Source organism: Stegastes partitus, unplaced genomic scaffold, assembly GCF_000690725.1.
Source record: "Stegastes partitus isolate 25-593 unplaced genomic scaffold, Stegastes_partitus-1.0.2 Scaffold418, whole genome shotgun sequence".
Lineage (NCBI taxonomy): Eukaryota > Metazoa > Chordata > Actinopteri > Pomacentridae > Stegastes > Stegastes partitus.
The window spans coordinates 6,060-23,532 of NW_007578149.1; the positions used below are offsets into that span (position 1 = coordinate 6,060).

Here is a 17,473-nt window from a genome sequence, read left to right on the forward strand (position 1 = left end):
AAAGCTAAATATACTTTTAAAATACATTCGCAAATTTATCTAAATATCTAAGTTTTTACTTTTTTTTCATCTGTTCTAAAAACAAAATAAATAATAAATAATAATTTTACAGGAGTTTTGAAATACACAGAAATAAGTTGTGACTGAACAACTATGAAAATAATTTTTTTTTTAAAGATTAAAGAAATATTTCTAAACTAATTTGCAAATATAACTAAATTTGACAAAACGTTTCTTGTTTCACATTTTTTTCAGGATTTTTAATCGACTAAAAATATCAATAAAATGATAAAAGTCTGATAAACAAACAAACAGAATTCTTCTGTAAAACACACAAATACGAGTAAAATTATAATAAAGTCAGCTGGAAACTTCACATTTAAACCTGTTAATGAACAGCCATGAAATTAACGTATTTCTTTTTAAAGAATTTTTTTCCCTTTTACATTGACTTATATTCAATCAGAATTTCACTCATGTGTCACAAATATTTAATTTTACAAACAGTTTAAATGGACGTAATTCGTGAGGAGATAAAGACGCGTTTCTTAAACGACTGTTTCCTGTGAATAATATTATAATGTCTGTAAGGACTGGGAGTAAAATAGGTTTTAAATATTTAAATATGCTTCAATAAACATTAAAAGACTCAAAAATGTAAACAATCGTGTGAAATTAAGGGAAGAAAACGTCTTAAAGTTATGAAAACGAGTGTGTTTTAAAGTGACGACCAGAAACGGATTTAAAGGTGGATCTGGACGGAGCAGCAGCAGCGTGCACAGAGTGGACCGGAGGAGACGGTTGGTGCTGAACAGCGCATTAAGAGCTGCAGCACGCATGGATTCACGCATCAGAAGCTCTGCATCAGAACCGCTGACGGCTGCAGATCACCGGCGGTCCACTGACCTCTTTGAGCAGGAAGGAGGAGGCGGCGAAGGCGAAGGACCAGCCGTAGTGGTAGTTGAAGAACTGCTCGGGCTCCCTGGGCCGGTTCATCACCTCGTCGTTGATGCTGGAGATGTAGAGCACCAGGCCCACCACCAGGCTGAGGCCTGAGAAGAACATCGGCAGTGACAGAGAGCCGGCAGGTCGTTAGGCGGCCGCTCAGAACCAGCACAGCAGATAATTAGCTCCTAGCACGTCCAATTAAACAGTCAGAGACGGTTAACGGAGACGAGGGTCACCGTGGAGACGAGGGTCACCGTGGAGACGAGGGTCACCGTGGAGACGCACACTTCTGCTCCTGATAGAACATCTAATAGAAACTATCAATATGCTCGTTATTGATCTGAAATCAGAGACGTTTTCTTCATTTCTGTCTCATTTATTCTCTCTGCAGCTCCACAGAACCAGAACGACGTCGCAGCAAATGGACTGAACCGAGCGACTTCTTCACACGTCCAGGGACGGACGTCTGAAGGGTCATGTGATTAAACAAAGTAAACGTCAAGTCTGTTGAGTTTCAATTTAACAGAAAACACTTTAAACTCCTGTGAGTTCATCAGTCTGTTGTGACGTGATGGTTCTGGTTCTAAGATGAGAGAATGTTCTGCTTTGGTTTGTCTCTTCAGGGCTCGGTCTGATCTGGACCGACGCTCACAGACTCTTTTGGGTTCTGCTGTTCTGAGAGGATTTCAGGCTTTTCTCTGGATGTCAGACTGAACGTTTTGGCCTTTATTAGCTGCTTAATGCACATTTTCATCAAGTAATCGTTTGTTTGCAGCTCAAACACTACAAGGAGCTCAATGTTGGAATTTTTTGTCCAATTTTTCCAGAAACAGACACCTGGAGGTTAAAATGGTCGTTTTTTTTTTATTACTTTTGAAGGTCAGAAAGGCGACGCGACCAAATGCTGAAGACATGAACGTAAACGTACGACTCTGTACGAAATGATCTGGTTATTCTGAAGTTCTGCTGCTGATCCTGACTGACCTGAAACAGGAAAAGTTTGATTTAAGTCACACAGAGAGGAAAAAATAAAGCTTTCATGTCTTTTTATACGGCGGATGTAGAGATTTCTAAGACATAAACTGCAGCTTTCATTAGAGTTTAATGACTTTGAACATGTCGTGTGATTGACTTTTCAGTGACAACAGTCTGAACTCTGGCTGCAGCTTCGTCTCCGTCACACATCCGTCCAGTTCAACACATGCACAGAGTTCCTTTTTAATCCAAATCATCCAGAAAGCGATCATTAGCTTCAGTCTGCTTCACCGCCAGCTGGTTTGTTTGTGGTGAGACCAGAGTTCAGGAGAAACGCTCGTTAATCTGGACTTTTAAAGCTTGTTCGGGCAACGACTGACGATTAGCTTCACGGATGATGAATCTGTTGATTATTTTTATTGTTTCGTCTCTACAACGTCCATCAGAGTCTCCAAACCGAAGGTGGCGTCTATAAAAAGCCTTTTGTTCTCTAGAAGCTCAGCTGATCATCAATTAACAAACTAATCACGACTCTTCTGACGGTTTGAGTCATTTTAAGACTAAATTCTGTGATTCCAGCGTCTTAAACGTGAATATTTTCTGGTTTCTTTCCTCCTCTGTGACTCTAAACTGGACAAAACATTTAAAGAAACTCTGGTCCATGTTTTCAAACGCTTTAGGAACCAAACAGCTGATCGACTGATCCAGAAGCTGATAAACGTGGAGCTGCAGTTCTCCTGAAGCCGATCGTGTGGGTTTGCAGACGAGCGGCGGCACAGCGGCGACCTGAAGCCACCAAGCAAATGAACATATTTAATTGCAGTCACACAAACACCTCATTAGAATATCTGCTCGCTGTGTAATTAGCATAATTCAGGTGGCCTGTGTTTCTCTTTCTGCTAATTGGCACCGTGAACGGATCACTCCTGCAGAAAAACAAGTTAAACTATTTCCTTCCTCACGTCGGAGCTTCTGCGTTTGAGCTTTCCTCAAAAGTCAGATTAAAGAATTGCTTGAAAACGTGACGTTATTCTGTGTTTCAGTCCAACCGACGCTGTGAAACTGATAAAAGCAGCAGTGACAGATCGGATCTCGTCAGCCGGAAGCAGCACATGCAACATTAAAGGCTGCTGCTGCTTTCAGCTGCATGTTAAATGCATGAGAGCCGACATATGGCCGCGTCCAGCAATCAATATTCAGAGAAAGCTGCACGCTGGAAGATGCTCGGCGGTATTTTTAGCTGCTTAAACGGACGTTTAGGCGTCGATTTGACTTTGAAAATGCAGAAATCATGCTGCTGTCAGTGGAAGAACATGTTTATCTCCAAGAAAAAGGGCAGGACGAGGAGGAAGGTGGAGGTTAATGCTGCAGGTTAACATGAAAAAAGAAGCAAAGAAGGAAGATCAGCTGCTACCTGAACATGTGTGGCTTCATGCTGAGGATTTATTTTTACTTTCTGCTCTGATTTCTGTCGTTTGAACCAGGACATGGAGTCACTGCAGACCAAAGTCTAATATTTATCATCTCTCAGCAAATTCTGAAGCAAAACAAAAGTGCTTTATGGGTAAAAAGTTAAAGTTTTGCTGTTGTTTATGCCCTTAAACAGCCTGAAAAACCTAATTTAGAAGAAAATCTTTATGCGAAAGGCGAACAAGAAGGAAGATCAGCTGCTACCTGAACATGTGCGGCTTCATGCTGAGGATTTATTTTTATTCTGTAGTTTGAACAGAACATGAAGTCACTGCTGCCTCCTGCAGACCAGAAACTGCACATTTATCATATCTGAGTATATTCTGAAACAAAAAAAGTGCTTTTTGTGGTTAAAAAGTTAAAGTTTTGCTGTTTTTTATATCCTGAAACAGCCTGAAAAAGCCAATTAGGAAGAAAATCTTTCTGGTAGTGAAGGCAGGAAACCGTAGGCAGAGAAAGAGAGCCGGACAGGAAGGGAAGCTCAGAGAAAAGCTGCAAGAAAACAAAGAAAGAAGAAGCATCAGCTGCTAACTGAACATCTGTGGCTTGATGATGAGGATTACTCTGTAGTTTGGACCAGAACATGGAGTCACTGCAGCCTCCTGCAGACCACAAAAAGCAAAAAGCAGAACGGTGTGTGTGAACACGAGTGGCTTCGTGCTGAGGATGGTTCTGCAGCTTCCACCAGAACCTGCAGCGACTCACTGACTCTGTGTGACTGAGAGGCTCAGAGCTGCAGGACTGATCATCAGCTAATCAGAGCAGCTCACAGAGGAAGACACTGCGACACTTGCTGCCCGTAAACATTATGTAAGCTGCGTTACGTAACGCCGTTGTTCTGCTGCAGAGTTTCATCACGAGTCCCTCTGAAGACGCTTCGGCCCGAAGCTGCTCTGAGCGAAGCTTCGGCCTCCGGAGCATCGAGGAGCCGCCGGCGGGGAGCTTCAGCGCCGTCCGGCCGCCAGCAGGTGGACGGGAAGGTGGATCTGCTGCAGGCAGCTGCAGCCGGAGGACGGGAACACTGCAGCCATCTGCTGTCAGAGGAGCTGCACTGCAGCGAGCAGCACAAGCCAGCAGGAGACGACCAGGGAGTCCTGGTCCTGGTCCACTATCAACTCAGTTATGAACATAGTCAGAAGAAAAAACTGATTGTTCCAAAAACTGCTTTTCTCAGCCTGACAGGAAGTGTGTGCTGCTCCTGTCCTGATTAAAAAAGACTTAGAGCAGCTTCTGATGCAAAAAGCTGCTTAGAAGCACAAACATATGGATTTTTTTATGATTCTAAACCAGCCGGAAAAGATCCGTTTGGAGATAAAGTGACTTGAAGCAATTTTTCCTTCATATTATATTAACATCTAAACATGTTCTGATCCAAAAACTTGTTAAGAAATATTGATTTTTCCAATAATTACTGTTTTAATGGTATTAAACAGCGTTTCTCAGCCTGAAAAGATCCGTTTGGAGACAAAGTGACTTGAAACAGCCTCATCATATTGTTCACATCTAAAAATAATCTGATACAAAAACCTGCTCAGAAACACCTAGTTTTGAATAAAATTAGTGTTTTTATGCTCTGAAACAGCGTTTCTGTCTGAAAAGATCAGTTCTGAGATTCAGTGAAGCAGCTTTTTCCTTCATATTTTTAATATTTGAGAATATTCTGAAGCAAAAACTTGTTCAGAAACAGATTTTCTTGAAAACTTACAGTGTTTATGCTCTGAAACAGCTTCTGCCTTTAGACTGTTCAAAACTAAACATCTTCTGATACTAAAACCTGTTTAGAAACATTAGATTTACACAGTTTTTGTGCTTTAAAACAGCTTTTCTCAGCCTAGAAAGGCCAGTTTGGAGCTAAAGCGACTTGAAACATCCTTTTTGGTTCCTTTTTCTTCCACATCTAAACATCTTCTGAGACTAAAACCTGTTTAAAAACACTTTGTTTTGAATAAAATCTGTGTTTTTATGCGATTAAACTGTGTCTCAGCTTGAAAACATCAGTTTTGAGATACAGTGAAGCAGCTTTTTCAAGAACTTGTTTAGAAACACTAGATTTACAGTTTTTTTGCTCTAAATCTGTATTTCTCAGCCTGAGAAGGTCCGTTTGGAGCCTGTAGGAACCAGATCCTGCTGATCCCTGGAGCTCTGGTGGGGAACTGTTGGGGTTTGAACAGCTGTGGCACCAAGAGGCCTCTGAGCCTATCTGAGCTGTCATCTGGACTAAACAGGAGCCACTCGTTTATGACCAGATTGAAAAGATTCTGCATGTGTGGCTCCATCATCTCAGCAGCTGAAACCGAACTCCTGCAGCGAGGAGACACCTGAACCCGTCGCCTGCTCTACAGAGCGGCGTCGTGATCCCACCTGAGAGGATGAAGAAGATGCCGGAGACGAAGGCCAGGATGGTGCGCTGCGGCCGGATGTGCCCGATGTTGCTGATGACGAAGGCGGTGAAGACGAAGAGCAGCGACACCATGGGGAAGGGCGTGGCGGTGCGCACCATCTCTGCAGGAGGACGACAGGTTCTGTGAGCTTCAACGTTTTCATCTCTGAACTAAAGCAGCTGTTTCATGTTCTTCACTTGCTGCTTTTCTTTATGTTTGTTTTTGTCAGATTTCTTGCATTTGTTCACATTTTCATCCAATAAAGTTCATTTAGGTTCAATCAAAAGCTGCAAAGCTACCGTTTAGTGAAACTACACATTTATGTACATGAAGCTGCATCTCATGTGTATTTCTGCACAACTTTAAGGTATTTTTATATATAAATATATACGTTCAGCATCAGTTATTGCTTTAAAACTCTTAATATAGAAAATAAGCTGCATTTAAAGGAACAAACTGGTTTCATAGACACACCTGCACATACATTTATTTTGCATTTTTACTGCACTTTTACTTAATTACTGGCTGATTGTGTGAATTAATTTTAACGACAACAAACGAGTTCTATTCTCTAAAAAGCAGAGTTAAGCTCATCTACATGGAGAAGCTTCGACCTCTACATGAAGAACTCGGCGCTCCCTTCCTGCAGGTTTTACACATTAAAGACACATTTCTAGTTTATTTGGTTGTTTTTTTTAACAACAAACAAGAGAATTATGATGAAAAAAAACAGGAAAGTGGCTGTAAACCTGCAAAACTACACAGAACAATTCCTGAATTTCACCTTTTTTAAACGTGTGTGATCAGTGCACGCTGCCAGAATAACAAAAACACGCCTCGTCATGTCCATTTAAAACAACAGACCAAAACAACCCACTGCTGTCAACGTTAAACTGCTCATCAGTGCAACAGCTGCAGATTCAACTGAGTAAAGAATTAGCTGCAGCTCTAATATTTCTCAGACTTTCTGCATCAAACAGCTTCTTCATCCTGCTGCACTTTCAGCTTCATTCAACAGTGTTTGTGCAACAAGACTCACGTCGCGCTGCAGAGGATTGTGGGTCTGAACGAACGGATGCGAGCTCCCTGCAGAATGCGAGCAGATGCAGAGGGAGTCCAGGTGTTTTTCACACGCTGAATGTTAAATCTGAACACTAGCATCGGTCACGTTCAGCTCCCAGAATCCCTCAGCAGCAGCAGCAGCAGCAGCAGCAGCAGCGCCACTCACTCAGGATGTTGGCCGTGTTCTCAGTCGTGATCTCGATGTCGGGTTCGGTGAAGTACTCCGACGCGACGCACTTCCCGTTTTCCGATCCTGAGAGGAAACACGGAGGGATGGGAGTGAAAAACAGACAGAGTCGAGGTTTGAGCTTTTAGGATCAGAGAGCAGCGATGCATAAAGAAGCACAACAACAACAACAGCAGCAGCAGCCTCGGTGCAGCAGGTAGCGGTCACGTTGTGCGACAGCCTCGACTCCGGAGGCCACGGAGGCTCGTCTCCGTTCGCTCTGCAGGGCCGTCGCCGCGATCACGTGACATGAACACGTCTCGTCATGTGGACGAGGCGTGTGTCTCAGCGTGTCAGCTGTAGGGCTCACACGATGATGATCATTGTTTGTTCTGTAGAATATTCTCTGGACGAATCGATCAGCTGTTTGGTCAGAAAATGGTGAAAAACGTGGATCAGAGTTTCCTCAAATGTCCACAGATCTGAGATCAGAGGAGGGAAGGAGCCAGAACATGTCACATTTAAGAAGCTCCAATCACAGAAGTTTGTCTTTTTCCTTGTTCAGTAGTTAACAACTAATCAGTTAATCATTGAACTGAACTCCCGACGAGTGATCGAAAAAAAAAAAGCTTTTTATAGACGCCAGCTTCGGTTTGAAAACTCTGATGGACGTTGTAGAAACAATAAAAATAATCCAAAAAACAATCAACAAATGATTCATTCATGGAGTTAATTACTCGTCGTTGCACTAAAGAGGATGAAAAGTCCAGATTAACAAGCGTTTCTCTTGAATTCACGCTGAACTCGTGTCTCGTCACAAACAAACGGCGACCAGAGTCCAGCTGGAGGTGAAGTGAACTGAAACTAATGATCGATTAAACTTTACAGCGATCTCATCAGACGGATGTGTAACGGATCCACGTCTCTCACAGACTCCTGCACACTGTCCAACCTGCAAAAATACACTCACTTTATTTACTTTTTACTGATGTTTAACTACATTTCAGTGAAAGACTCTGTAAGGAACCATCTGCCTGATGAAGATCCAGCACAGAAACATCACAAATACAGGCAGAGTTAAGGAGGCTGTTAAAGTCTTATTTAGTCCAAAGATCTCTAGTTTAGTGTCACAGAGAAGGAAAATAATTCAATATTTACATTTAAGAAGCTGCAATCAGAGAATTCCTGCTGAAAACAGTTGATCAATTCTCTGTTTTGTGTCTAAAATGTCAGAAAACGTGGATCACAGTTTCCTACAAAAAGCTCTGCTCATGTTAAATTCATAAAGAAGTCTGGCACGGCCTCCTGCGCAGTGTCCAGCGTGCAAAAATAGGTTTATTTGCACCATTTTTGCACATAAAACGTCCCTAATGCCCGTGTTTCTGCAGGTTAGACTGAATGCAGGAGTCACAGAGGAGGCAGAAAGCAGAAATCATCACATTTAAGAACCACAGAAACATTCATAATGACAGAAGAGCGTCCGTACCGGCCACGAAGCAGACCCTCCACAGGCCCGAGTGCAGCGCCATCTTCACCTCCATGCTCTGGTTCTGCTGCAGGATGATGCCCTCCACCATGATGAGCCAGTAGTCGGTGGACACGGCCACGCCCACCAGCAGCAGCCCGCAGGCCCCGAACACCGTGGACAGGATGGTGAGCGCTCGGCTGCTGCACGAACTCATCTGCACGTCAACAAAACACAGGTTCATCAGGAGACGGCCGGCCGGCGGCGGCGCTGCTGCTCATCACCGAGCGACACCGACGGCCAATCGCCTCAAAGGTCAGAGAGCAGCGGCGAGGAGGTCGAACCCGACGGGAGGAGACGACTCGCCGTGACTCACACGTGGTCTTTATGAGACTTAGTTCTGGCTGAACGAGAAACGTTCGGCTCCTGTGACAGCGTTTGTTGTTGAGGAGCATCGACCGGTTAGATTTATTCATAGAAGCAGGAGAACGTCCAGCTGCTCAGTAACGCTCACAAACATCAGCTTCGTTTCAAGTCTCAAGACAAACAGAAGTTTTCACGACTAAAACCCAACACAAGTCTGATTAAACCTCATTTCCTCTGATTTAGGGCTTCTTGGAGTTTTAATTTTAAACTCTATCTAACAGTTTGTCAACCTGCAGCTCCGCATGAGCAGAAACTCTGAAAATAAAGATTTGGTCGCAAAATAAAACGAGCGCACGGCTACAGACAAGATGACAAATCACAGCAGGACCAGGAAGTTTAAACACATCAGGTGGAGTTCAGGGCTTCCTACAGCGACATGAAGATTAAAATGTGTCCTCGGCTGTTCGGTGATGATTCCAGCTTTACAAATGTAATATAATGCTGAAGCGCCGTATGAATAAAAAGCATCGGGTTAAGCGGACCACATACTGCTGTCTGATTGGTTTATTGTTGCCAGGACGGGCCGGTGCAGTGACAGCCATTGGCCGGTAGATGAAAATGAAAAAGTCTAACAGTAATATTTAAATCTGTCTGTACTTGGTCACAACAGGGACGGATTTGGTCTGAGTTCACTGTGAAACATTAAACATGCCTCCCTCCAGGTTTACTGGGGGGGCGGGGCAGATCCTGGCTGTGGGGTCTGCCGGGTTATGGACCCCCTCCAGTTCTGACCCCAAAGGACTTAAAGCCACCAAACTCACAACATTTATTGGTGATCAGAGTCAGAGCATAATCTGAAAAGTTAAACATGCTGGGACCAACAGGGACACATTTACAGACCATATAGGACAATGTGTTGTAGTTTTAAAATGCTGTGCAGGAGAAAACGGGCTTTCTGGACCCACTGGTTCTGTGACACTGAGCTGAGCCGGACACGTCTAAAGAGCTCATCTTTGTCTCCAAATGTCTGCACTGGGTTGTGTTTCTTTGCTCCTCATGTTCTGAGGATGAACCCAGACCGAACGTTTTGTTGTTGTTGTTGTTCTGCGTTTGCACATTTCTTGACATTTTTATCTGAGAATGTGTCTGACGGAGTTGAAACTGAAGATATTTTCTTATTTTCAGAGCACACTGAGTGGTTTTGCAATAAAAGGTAAACTTGTAATAATTTAGTTTGGGTGGAGGCTGAAGTTTGTTCCTCTTATAAAAGGGGGGCGACAGATAAAGTTTGAGAAGCGCTGCTTCAGACACTCAGGTGATGGCTGCTCCGTCCTACCTGCACAGCTCTGCTGTAGTTCTGGTTTTCCTGCTGACTTTATTTCATCTTGCTGCTCCAGAGGCGTCACACTGAACTGTTCTCCTCCTAAAGTGAAGCTAATTCGTCTGATTAAAGCAGCAGCCCGTTAAAAACACTTTCTGAAGCCTTTAGTTTCTTCCCTGCGGCGGCCATCTTGTCCTGGAGTTTGAAAAGCAGCCGCCTCCAGAGCAGCTTTCTGATTGGTTCACTGAGCAGGTGGGACGAAAGGTGTATCCTGATTGGCCAGTTTAAACTGGAAAGGCGGGACCTTCTGCCTGGATGGAGGAAGTTTCTCTCTTGCTGTTTACTTTTTTACCTCCTTCTCTCTCAACCTGTTCTTGCTCTTAAAGGTTTTTCTTGTGTTTGAGTTTTGATGCAGCAACAAAACGTCATCGCTCTGTGAAGGTGTTTCTGTTTTGTGCTGATTTACAGGTTGATGCAGTATTTTTTTCTGTATGTTTTATTTATTCTTCCACGTTTTTGCACCTTCAGCTCATTAAATTGACACTAACGGCTAAAAAATTGATGGATTCAGGAACACGTGGCCGTCGTGACTCCAGCATCTGGGCTCATATTTTACTGCATCCTGCAGCCGGTAGCTGCTGTTTAAATCATCCATCCATCATCTCCACACCTTCATCCTCACTATGGGGGGCTGGAGTCTATCCCAGCTGACTCAGGGTGAAGGCAGGTTCACCTGGACAGGTAACCAGTCTATCACAGGGCTACACTTAGAGACAGACAACCAAGCACACTCACATTCACACCTACGGACAATTTACAATCACCAATTAACCTCAGCATGTTTCTGGACTGTGGGAGGAAGCCGGAGAACCCGGAGAGAACCCACGCTGCACGGGGAGAACATGGAGACTCCACGCAGGAAGATCCCGGGTGTCCTCACCGGGACGCCAACCAGCGACCTTCTAGCTGTGAGGCCACGGCGCTAACCACTGAACCACCTACAGCATGTTTAAACCAGTTAACAAAAATAATCGAACCGCATTTTTATCAAACAAATATAAGTTTTTCAATTTAAATGAGTTTTGGTTGAAGATTGAATCACTGAATAGACGTAAACGTGAAGTTAAACGACAGAAGTGTTTATTTTTCATCATCTGTATTTTTTCATCTGCATTCACAGATTCGTGCAACTCAAAGCGATTATATTCAACACTTTAAGACGTTTTGCTGCACAGCCCTGCTCTGATCTCAGCTGCTTCGTGTTCACAGGATCCATCAGCTCTTTGCTTCCCGTCCATCGTGTTTGGGTTAGAGTTTGGGTGGAGACAGCATCAGGCCTCCATGAGAAAACAGACGAGCGAAGCGTCCCGTCTTCCATCACAAACTTTCTGACGTCGCTCAGTTCATCCTGTGCATCGTCTTCACAGCTGCACACAAACTTTAGTTGCATTCGCGCCACCTAGTGGCTGGAGTGTGTGGAGAAAGGTGTGATTCACCCTCTACAGGCCATCTGGGATTGTTTTTTTAACGTATAGACAGAGGGACATTATTCATGCATTTGGAACCAAAAACACGTCAACTCATCAGAAAATGTATTTAACACAGTATAAAAGTCTAGAATGAATACCAACAACTATTCTGCACATGTTCTTTCTTGAGGTCTAATGAACCCAGAAGACCTTCTACGTACGGCAACATTAAGGTCCTGAATAGGGTTCAATGCCTTTCTTTATTTTTTCTGTAGTTATTTTTTCCCAGTTTAAGCTCCTCTTAAATCACTTAAATGACCGTGATGCAGGAGTAACGGTGGCACAGCAGCAGCTGAACGCGTCCGTTCTGCAGCAGCAGGACTTCAGTTTTTCAGCTGCAGCGTCTCGTTTCTCGGAGTGAAATCAGGCGTCGTTCTCAAACTGCTTCGAGCTGTAACGACGGCGTCTGAGCTGCTGGTCGACCCGTTTGATGAATAAAAGCTCCACGGTGCTGCAGATGCCCACGGCCTCTCTCCTCTGGTGGCTTCACGCAGGATCCCAACAGCGACTCGTGTTCTATCAGCCTGAGCAGAGGCTGAACTTCTGCACCTTTACATAAAACAATACGTCGCGTTTGGGGCCGATAATTAATTTAACATTCGGCCATTTATCAGGCGGCTCTGAAGGCTCTGACGGCGGAAACATGATGTAAAATTAATGACTAAAACATGAGAAGCCGCTTTATTATTCCGCTCTCTCTTTGTGCGACAAACCTTGGAGGCTTTGAGTTATAATAGAAACCGCCGTTCTTCTGGGGAATCGACTCTTAGAGATTAAGCCGGGCCTCGTCTTATCTGGCCCGTCTCCGTGACCGCTGCAGACATTCTTCCACTTTCTGAGCGGCAACGAATAGAGCTTCTTCTTTTGTGATGTGTGAGAACGGAGCCGGCTGGTGGCCGAAGGGTCAGAGACGAGTTTGGGGCGTCTGAAAGGAGCCGACGGAGAGGAGAGGGAGGAAGGACAAAGTACCACGAAATACCCAAGAAGATGTAAAGGCGGAGCGACCAGAAGGAAAAGATTCACAGGAGACGAGACGCAAAGTGGCGCCGTCAAGATTCCTAGTTTTCCTTCTTCATCCAGCAGAAGGAGGCCGATGTGCTCAATAAGACAAAACTTAATTAAAAGAGAACTCCTCAACACTCATCCATCAGCATCGCTGCTCAGAACATCGAACACAAACCTCATGCGGCTGCTTGACGTGAAAAAAGAGAACTCGCTGACTTGAATCTACAAGAGCATCGATTCCTCAGATTTTAGACCTCTTGGAAGCTTTTTTAAAAAAAATGGAACTGCTACTGAGCAGGACCAGCAGAGAACCAACGAACAGGACGCTTTGGCTGCAGAGAGCAGTCGATGGTTTGGAAACACTTCGGCGACAGGAGGGATGATGTTGGATAGAAGCAGCTTCTCGTGAATCAAAGATCTGAATGAACCCAAAGCTAGAAGCGTTTTGAATTCATCCCCATCATTCTAGAACGATCACGTCGCTCCAAGTTTCTCATTTTTTTCAACATATAATCGCAGAAAACCTAAACATGTCCGTTTTTTGCAGCTCTGCTTGAGCAGTTTTGCATATTTTCAGACATGGAGGATGCTGAAGATCTATCAGGGCGCCGCGATACATAAACGGTGCATCGAAGCAAACGCCATAACGGAGCAAAGGTGACGACCTGCTCTGAGGTTTTGTTGGTTGTTGGTTTCCTCTGTGGGTAACCGATGACGTACTGATGATCTGTGGGCGGATCTGAAGGCCCGAACCGACGGCCGGACTGCAGTTTGAGGGAAAATGTTCAGAGCAGAGAAACTGAAATCAGGAACAACTCGGAGACGAACTCTGACACCTTCCAGCTGCTGCAGGGTGTCGACCCGAAACCAGCAGCTGGACTCTGCAGAGAAGAACCCTCCGACCGAAACCAGAACCAGAGAGTGGAGGAGACGAGCTGTTCAGACTTTGGATTGATGTAGAGAAGAAGAACTGATCAGTTTCCCAGACCCCCTCCTGAGCTGCCTCACACCGAGGAGCTGGTTCTGGAGGCGCCACAAGGGGGACAAGAGGTCCAGGTCCCTCTAATCTGACACCATCGGCAGAGCCAGGGAAGACCTTGGACCCCCCCCAAAAAACGGAAGGAGCACCCCACGTGGACGCGCATGCAGGGCGGGAGCGCGCATGCAAAGGTGTGCTAAACTGCCCCGGATCGATGGAGGAGCCGCCGATCATGACTCAATGTGAGCTCGTGATTTGTCGGAGCTGCGCAAAAAAAAAAAAAACTGGCTTTCGTGCACAACCTCTGCGAGCCGCGCGTCCGTGCGCCCGATGTGCGCAGAGGCTGGTCCAGAAGCTGCTGCTGCTGCTGCTGGTGTCACACTGAGCAGAGTTTGGAGGCGACGGACGCGCGGAACATGTGAGAAAAAAAAAACAAAAAAAAACGAGAAATAAACGGAGCTGCGTAAAAACTTGGATTTTTTTGATTTGATGTTTTCCTGCGCGCTCTGAAGCCGGAGCTGCTGCTCCCTCATCTGTCGCGCGTTTTTAAATCAACCAGCACAGTTGGAATAAAGCAAAAATACATATACACACATATATATATATAAAATCAGGCAGAACCGACACTCACCGCGCCGCCGGAGTCGTGCGTCGGTTTGCCAAGAAGCCTCGCGCCGGGGAGCCTCGCTGGATGTCGGTGTTCCTCCGCGCCGCGTCCTGCTCCCTTAAGCCCCCTCAGCCATCCCCTGGATCCGGCGCGCTGTCCTCGGCTCGGTCCGTCCCAGGCACTGCGGTGCGGAGCGCTTCGGCTACCGGAGAGACATACCGGAGCTGGAGCAGGAGGGGGGAGAGAGAGAGGGAGAGAGGGGTGAGGCGGGGAGGGAGGAGGCAGGGAGGGAGGGAGGGGGGGAGGAGGGGAGTTCATGTCAAACCACAACATCTCATCATATTCAGCCTTTTTACAGCAACGTGTCAGCGCGGTGCGGTTCTGGTTCTGCAGGTCGGACATGAGCCGAGACACACGAGGACGACCTATGGACCAGAATAAGAAACGAGTTGGAGGATCTAAAGACAGATAATAAGAATGTAAAACAGAAGAATGCACTTTGTTGGTGCCCAACACGTCCCCATGTGTCTGGATGGATTCAATAAAAGATGAGCTGAGCTGCAAAGAATGTAGAAAACATGGAAAAGAAAAAATAAATGCACACAAGTGCTGTTAATGTGGTGGAGACGCTCCTGTTTGGTGGATTCATCCAAACATCTACATGAATACACTTTGATTTTTACAGTTTTTTGCCAAAAGTTGTTTAAAACTGTTGAGATGAATTTACCTGAAGCTCCTAAAATGATGAATAAAGTATCCGTCTGCATGTCTGTCATGGTACTATACAGTGCTCTGGGGTCATTTTAACTCTATTTTTTGGTTTTATTATCATATTTTTTATGATTATTTCTCCATGTGTGCATCTGTCGGCTACTCTGTCATGTGTGGAACCATTTAGTAACCTGCACAATAAAACCTGTAAATAAAAATCTACCTGGTTTGTGCATTTGAAAGCTCCTTCCTCTGCAGCTGTGCTCCATGTCTCACTCCAGTGCAATGCATTGAAACATGTGAACATTCTGCACATCTAAAACACTCTGGGGATGTGTTCTAAGCTTATACAGAAGGAAAGAATCTGTGCAATACCGGTGCAAATATGAAATAAGGCACGATAAATGAAAGTGTGCAAAGGTGCAGTTTGATTTGGAGACGCAGGCTGAACTCCAGATTTAACAAGTTTACAGTGTTTAATATGAATCAGATATCAGATATGAAATAAGATGCAATAAGGCTGCAAACTGCACACATTTCACATGTTTGCAGTATTAAGCATGAAGTTTGAGCAGCAAAGACACCAGAACATGTGGCCTGGATACTGAACATTCTGACTGAACTACCAGGTTCCTCAGATAAAAGCTGCATTTTAGCTCTGCGACATGTTTGGACGATACTGTGCAAGAACTTTGAAGTAAAAATCACAATTATATGCAATAAATATAAGAGATGGAGAGCAGAGAGGACACAGGCTGCAGATGGAGCTCAAGAGTTCACCAGTTTAAACATGAAATATGAGCAGAGTGTAGATGAGCATCAGTAACAGCTACGACTAAAAACGACCTGATTCCTCAGTTCAAAGCTGCATTTTAAAGCTTCTGGTTCTGTGCATGTGTCAGAAATGTTCTATCAGATATGAAATAAGATGCAATAAGGCTGCAAACTGCACACATTTGACATGTTTGCAGTATTAAACATGAAGTATGTGCATGTTTGGACAATAATGTGAAGTAAAAATCAGAATTCTGTGCGATAAACGTAAGAGATGGAGAGCAGAGAGGACGCAGGCTGCAGGCTGAGCTCCACATTTATAGTATTAAACATGACATATGAGCAGGAAAGACAGCGTGGCCTGGATCTGGTAGTTGAACATAGTGATTGAGTCCTGATGAACACCAGTACAGCTGCTAACCTCCCTCCCTCCCGCTCTCCTCCTTTGTCTCCTGTGGTCCGTGTCCCTTACTCTATTTTTAGCCGGCTGGTGGAGGAATCCTATATTTATAGTAACGATATCAATAGTCTACAGCACACTCTGACCTCAGGCCCTGAGCAGAGAGGGAGACGAGGAGGAGGAGGAGAGTGATGAGGAGCGATACCGAGGAAGGATGCAGATAGAAGAAGAAGAAGAGGGGAGATGGATGATAGCGCGTCACGCTGACAGTGAGTGATGGACTCCGAGCACAGAGCGCTGGAGGTTCGGTTACACAAAGGCAGATGCTGTCAAGGTTGGAGGAAAAGGTTGAGTTTTAACTCGGGGAAAGAAAGAAAAAAAAGTCAGTGCACGTGTTAAATTCTGGGCCATCAGTTTGACACCGACCTGAGCTCGATATAGAGTCGAAGAGATCCGTGTGCAGCTATTTTAACTCGGCAGGACGTCACCAGCTGTCAGATTTCACTCTAAACCTGGGCCTTGTGAACATGTTTTTGAATTTAAAATACTCTGGGGGATATAGTTTTATATTCATATAGAAAAATCTAAAAGTCTGCGCAATATCTGAGTTTTTAAAGAGACTTTATGAGCCAGTATTGTGATTTTTCCACATTCAGAGCAACATGTGAAGCTCGACGTATCAAAGAATCTGTGCTACATCAGCGTTTTCCTTCTTATAGGACAACCCTGTAGCAGTGCTGTTATTTAGTCACATTCAAAAGAAACTGTGGTTTTAAAAATACCTGTGTAACGGTCAGAATACTTTTTTCCTCTTAAGAATCTGTGCAATATCTGACTTTTTAAAACACATATAACAACTCAGTATTGTGTTTTTCCACATTTAAAGGAACATCTGAAGTCCTACAAATAAATCTGTGCAACATCGATGTCTTTAACAGATTAACCGTGTGCAGGATTCTTTTAAAGGAATCTAAAATTTCAATAACATTTATGCAATGTTTGTGTTTTCTGCTCAATACCAGCGTTGTCTTTATGAGACAGAATAACCCGGTGCAGCCTCATTACTCCCCACGTTCAAAGGAATCTGTGCAGCATTTTTCTTATTATTAAACACCTGAATGTCTACATTTAGGAAGGAAAGGAAAGGAAAGGAAAGGAAAGGAAAGGAAAGGAAAGGAAAGGATGAAGGAAAGGAAAGGAAAGGAAAGGAAAGGAAAGGATGAAGGAAAGGAAAGGAAAGGAAAGGAAAGGAAAGGAAAGGAAAGGAAAGGAGAGGATGAAGGAAAGGAAAGGAAAGGAAAGGAAAGGAAAGGA

General features: G+C 44.5%; 1 protein-coding gene across 2 annotated transcripts in view; it reads right to left on the reverse strand.

Moving 5' to 3' along the window:
* Positions 1–8,684, reverse strand: part of cacng7b (calcium channel, voltage-dependent, gamma subunit 7b) — a 12,661-nt gene extending 3,977 nt beyond the window's left edge. For both annotated transcript variants that reach the window (XM_008285814.1, XM_008285813.1), the window contains exons 1-4: positions 8,489–8,684; positions 7,003–7,089; positions 5,755–5,895; positions 907–1,052 (exon numbers count right to left, since the gene is read on the reverse strand). In XM_008285814.1, coding sequence (XP_008284036.1) covers positions 907–1,052; positions 5,755–5,895; positions 7,003–7,089; positions 8,489–8,684 — 570 coding nt within the window. The remainder of the gene's footprint in view (positions 1–906; positions 1,053–5,754; positions 5,896–7,002; positions 7,090–8,488) is intronic.
* Between the last annotated feature and the right edge of the window lie 8,789 nt (positions 8,685–17,473).